Source organism: Betta splendens, chromosome 1, assembly GCF_900634795.4.
Source record: "Betta splendens chromosome 1, fBetSpl5.4, whole genome shotgun sequence".
In the NCBI taxonomy this organism is placed as follows: domain Eukaryota; kingdom Metazoa; phylum Chordata; class Actinopteri; order Anabantiformes; family Osphronemidae; genus Betta; species Betta splendens.
Window position 1 is genome coordinate 12,536,095 of NC_040881.3, and position 5,755 is coordinate 12,541,849.

At 46.6% G+C, this 5,755-nt stretch overlaps 1 protein-coding gene across 2 annotated transcripts; it reads right to left on the bottom strand.

Moving 5' to 3' along the window:
* Positions 1–363: 363 nt before the first annotated feature.
* On the bottom strand, positions 364–5,357 carry caly (calcyon neuron-specific vesicular protein). Of its 2 annotated transcripts, none has more exons than XM_029157507.3 (5): positions 5,060–5,357; positions 3,277–3,435; positions 2,622–2,738; positions 2,423–2,536; positions 364–1,805 (listed from the first exon to the last, which is right to left on the bottom strand). In XM_029157507.3, exons 1-5 carry the CDS (start codon positions 5,222–5,224, stop codon positions 1,566–1,568), a joined length of 795 nt encoding a protein of 264 aa, XP_029013340.1. In that variant the 5' UTR covers positions 5,225–5,357; the 3' UTR covers positions 364–1,565. The 2 variants fall into 2 exon arrangements, with proteins under 2 accessions (XP_029013340.1, XP_055364122.1); XM_055508147.1 differs by lacking the exon at positions 5,060–5,357 and adding an exon at positions 3,528–4,200.
* Between the last annotated feature and the right edge of the window lie 398 nt (positions 5,358–5,755).

The following is a 5,755-nucleotide window of genomic DNA, read 5'->3' on the forward strand; positions in this document are numbered from 1 at the left end:
ACACTACAACTGTACTGGCAATTTCAGGTCATTAGATTCTAATTAGCCTAAATCAACAGCCCCCACTGTGAACAAGAGCACTCACCACTTCAGTCATTTATTGTGTTATGTTGAATCAGAGCGCGTGAGTATGATGTAAACGTTTGGCACCAGGAGATAAGCTGCACATTCCCCCTGCTTCTAAATGAGATGCCACTAACAAAATAACAAACAAAGCGACACTGCTGGAGCAGGACAAGGGGAAATGATGTGGCTGGTGTCTGTGTTTATACTCTTCTGTCTGGTAAATGTTCGACACAGTGGACGTAGAAAGATCTGCAAACGCAACGTGCCCATTCAAAATAACACAAACACACGCATAAATAGTCTGTTAATGAAATCATTTTAAAGGTTGTAAATCCAACTGACCTGTCGGCCTTGTACAGTACAGCTTCTGCATAATTAAAGCAGTTACTTCATACATTCATACGATGATGAATTCATCCTGTAATTATGTTACTTATTTAAGAACATTACAGTCCAGAAATTAAGAAGATCTTGCGTAATCGTCTAGTTCTTACATAAGATCACACATATGAACACAAGAGAAAAAGTTGCTAATAAGACATTAAGATCCTTTTTTTACACCTCACTGTGTTTTAGTCCTTGTTCAAAACAGCTTTATAACTGGTAATACATTAAAATCACAAATAATTATTTTAGATCATTCAATGCTAAAGCCACTGTATAATAATAAATCAATTTTACCAACACATTTAATGTGAGATTATAGCTGGTGGCTGATAGATTCAAACATTCCCTGAACTGAAGGCAAGAAAACGGAAACAACACAATGGAGCAAGAAGGAGAAACACACAGTATTCTCATTGAAAGGTGTTACCTTCTCATAGTCAGAGGAGTACACACACACACACACACACACACACACACACACACACACACACACACACACGGCACATGAAAACAAATTTGAAACACACACTATGTCCATGTGCTGTAAACATGTACAGTATTTACACAAATGCGCACAGAATCGTATGGCTCAGGTACATTCTCCAACACTCCTGTGCCCCGACACACAACCAACACACGCACACACACAATCGTTACCCCAGCGTAAACCCAAACCAACGTTCCTCCTTAAAAACAAGTCTGGACCCTTAAACAGCCCTTTGATGGTGTCAAGACTGGCCACAATATCATTCCATAGTCCCTGCTCACAAACGATAGATGTGATAAATGATACAGTCATGCAAACACAACAGACCAACACAAAAGTGTCTGCTTGTGTTCAGGATTACTGGACTGGATTAAAACTGGATTAAGTCCAACTAAACTTGGGTTTACACTGTTTAAAATTCAGTTCAAATTTTCAGCAGCACCAGCGTCATGAAAATCACTGGACTGTGTGGGAGGAGAAACACACACACACACACACACACACACACACACACACACACACACACACACACACACACACACACACACACACACACAGCTGACATATGTAACCCTCAACCTGCCCCGCAGCACTTCCTTCTCTGACACTAACACCACCAGGCCCTTCACTCGTCTCCCTCCAGCCCCCCTTTCAGCTCTTCGCTGGCTTGTTTAGCCGCCTCGGCGTCTTTCAGAGCGCTGATGACTGGTAACCATGGTAATTGTGGCTCGGGCCCAGTCCCCTTGACCTGGTTTAGGTGAGTGAGGGCCGCGTAGAGGCCACCGGTGCCTCCAGCGCGCATGCCTGGCTCCTGCTGCTGCTCTGTGTAGTACATCTCCAGAGCTGCCGGGGTGCAGTGCTTCTGCTGTTGGAACAGAAGGACACAAGCGTTCAAGGACTCAAAACCGTAGGAATAAGCAGCGTTCAGTGTGAGAGAGGAGAGTGAAGCCGGTAACACGAGGCAAGGAGGGTGAAATGGATCCGACATCCGTCTTCCCATCATCAGGATGTTTCATAGAGTCTAGTGAGTCGTCTTTGACCCGAGGAGCGTCTCCCCCACCTTCCTCCGTCCTCCCTCCGCTTTTCATGTCGACAACAACGCAAAAGCAGGACAAAAAAAATGCTGAAAGCAACTGTAATCGGCAAAAACTTCAAAAGCCTTGCCGGAAGGTTCCCCCCATCCCCCCTTCCCTTCCGTGCCTCCCCCCTCACTGTTAAGCCTTTAATCACAGTTTAGTCACGCTCAGCTCTAATTAAAGACCCCTCCGATTCATAGGCAGGCGTCCCAGTCTCTGCCTGACCAGAAAGCGCTCTCTGCATCTCCCACTCTCTCATTCTCCTCTGTGAGGCTCGAACTGCCTCTGAGGTGTCACTGGGAGACAATTAATAAGTTTGGCTTTCTGCAATATCCTGAGAAATGAGCTAACATGAACATGAGGTCACCACGAGACCGTAACGCACAGACGTCTGTGTATTCTGTACCTTCAGGATGAAGCCCTCAGGACAGGTGAGCTGATCGTACCACATGGCTTTGTACATGAGCAGGAGGAGCAGGCTGGTCAGGAAGGCCAGAGTGATGAGGATCAGACCTGTAATCTGAGCAACGACACACACCAATCATCAACGCCGCTCATCTCGCAGCGAATGGAGTGTCTGTGTGCACTTTAGTTAACATATTTACCTTGGCTTTCTCTGACACGTCACTGTAGAAGCTGATATTCAGCTTCTTGATGTTCGGCACATAGAGCTTGTTCTTCTTCTGCTGCCGCTGATATTGAGCCGATGTCTTCACAATGACCTGAGTGAGGAACAGTGACACGCGTCAGTCTAATCCTAATCCCGGTGGTCACACTGGAGTTAATGGGTGTCGTCCTCAGCCCATATCCACTGAAAGCAGTGCTAATTTAGGAATACATCAGCTTCGCTCATTGCACCAAAAAGGACATTTGGGAGCTTCAGAGCCTCGGGTGTTACTGTTTCACCATCCTGAGCTGCTGAGTGCATCCTCTAAACACAGATATGACTGGGAGGACTTTCCTCTGGCATTGTGCATTCAGAGCGGTGCTTGCATTGCGTGGGCCGAAGCCAAGCTTTTAACCTGAATGGGGTGGTTGGTGAGGGAGAGTGAGCACATCAGTCTCGCCGACAGGGCCCATAGAGAAGTACGTACGCCCTCACTGGTTTTAATGGTGCTTGTCCAGATGCGCTGCGCAGCGAGTCCTAATGTTTTAGCTATTTCTGCGACGCCGTAATGCAGGGTTCCGCTGTGGTCGGACTGGCACTATTTCTAAGAAAATAGGCCGATCGCGCCCATGTATCTACCAGAGGATGCTCACCTTGTCTGCAAATGACTTCTGGAGCTGGCTGACCTCCAGCGGCGTGATGAGGGGGATGTTATCGAAGCCGTCGTCCGCAGACGGCTGCTTCTCCAGCTTATCGCACAGGTTGCTGCCCAGCTTCACCATGTTTGGATGCCTGAAAACGCCCGGACTGATCTGGAAAGCAGAGACCGATGGCTCAGACTCACGAGACAACGACGGCCGCAGCTCAAATGAATCAAATGAAATTCAAAAGACTTCTGCTGTACGTTGTGTTGTGGTATGAAATGGTTGGAACTGGCATGATAACGATGCTCGCCAAGGGAAGCCGTGTGTGTATCCAGTCTGAATAGAGTAAACGCGTTTCATAACAACTATGATTCATCTCCTTCACACCTCAGCCTTCTTCCTATCGCCTGTCGTTTGTGCATAAAGCTACAGTAACATCTCACCCGTTTCTCTCGTCAGTGAAATGTGGAGCGAAGCAATGAGGAGCCACTTATGTCATAGACACAGAGTAACTCAACACCTTCCTTCAGTCAGAGATCCCACAGCCAACAGACGCCATGACTCACAATGATGCTACACACATTCATGCAGCAAACAGCTTTCATACAAAAGGGACATTTGTTGATACTGCTGTAGTATTAGTAGGCTCACTGCACAGTATTATCCATCGTACTATAGCGGGTTTCATAATAAAAATCCTACATATTGATAATAATTTTGTGTTGTTGCTTTAGGGTTTTCTGTTGAGACGCCTTTTAGCATTATGTTACATTTGAACCTTAAGACCAAAGTTAATACTGGACACTTGATGGTCCAGACCCACAAACCAGTCGCTCTTCTGAGCCAGACGTGTGTTTGCATTCAAAGAGCAGCAAGGATTTTGAACGAGTACATTATTCTGGAGTGCGGTGCCGCATGAGTGGGTGGTTAAAGTGGTCATCTGTTCTGACCACCATCGCTCCTCTCCACAGTCGGAGTGAAGAGTGGGTACGATGAATCATCCCGAAGCTGTGATGAACAAATGAGCCGAGTGTTGCTGTCAAACACCCAGCGTTCCCACACTCTGACAGGAAACCAGTGCAGCAGAAGTGACACCTCAACGACATGCGCCGCATCGGCTGGACGGCCGCGTTAATGTCATGTCACGTGTTTCAACATCCAGGTCGACACGCATTACAGCGGAGGTGAAGGCGCGCTGGCTGTGAATATGTAGGAGCGGGCTGTTCGCTGCCCGCGTCTCTAGAGTTCTTCACGGTCCGCTGCTCCTGCATTTCTGGAGTTGGTGCATTGACGGCTGCTGCGACGACGTGAGGCTGTGTAACCAGGAGTCAGAGAGCAGAAGGGGGAAGAGCTACTAAAAAGCTGGTGTTTCACGGAATGCTGGTTCTAGATGAAATAATAATGACACTAATACCAGTAATAATAATAATAATAATAATAATAATAATAATAATAATAATAATAATAATAATAATAATTTTCACGTTTTGTATGTGATCTTTAAGGCCTGTTTTTAAGTTGTGGACTTCATTCACATAGGTTCAATGTAAATCATTGTCAGTGAAGTCTTCATCCCACAGATTTAAACGCATGTGTCGCCACAGAGCCGCGCACACAGCGCAGCCTTCAGAGGAAGGTGAGATGCTGATCTATTCCCCCTGTAATACGGACTGAAGCGCCTGAACTAACGCAGCCGCTCCAAACCGACAGCGTCGCGCGATGGACGCGTCTCCTTTGGTCAGACGTCACGTCCAACGACTACAGAAGCAGAAAAATCGAGGCAGACACTCACCGTGTGCTCGCCGCTCCGCTCGCCGGTGGACGGGATCGGACCTCGCGGATGCTGGCGGGGACTCGGTGCGAACGCCGGTTGCCGTGGTGATGTGTGATTCACGGCAGGACTGCGCACGTATCTGCGCCCGGAGCGGCTCCGTGCTGGTAGGCTGCCGAGGCTCATCGGGATGTTACGTTCCGTCCGTGCGAAATGATTCTACGTGAGCGTTTGACATCAGGACCGAGACGTCACAAAGCCCACGTCTGGTTATTTAATAGTCGCACGGATGCATTCAGGAGCTGAATGAACAGTGACAGTCGCAAACAGAAGCACTTGTGATAAACCTTTTCTCTAGTTTGTCTTCAGCATGGGTTTATTTGAAACATCTGGCATGTTTACAAATAATTGGTCACCACAATTAATAAAGCATTTGTTCTCATTCACGTGTTGAAACATTGCTTCTGTTCACTGTTAACACTGACTATTAAATAACGTTTCTATGAGCATATTCCAGTAAATTTAACTGAAATAGCTGCAAATAGCTGGACAGGTCTCATCAACACTAAGGCCCTAATATGTCACATGCAACTGCACATTTGTTTCTTTTAAGCTGCCTTCAACGGGCAGATATTCTAATTGTAATGATACTGTTGCTAAACAATATTTTTTATTTAGCAGAATGTTCTTACTTTTTTACAGTTTACAGATGATCAT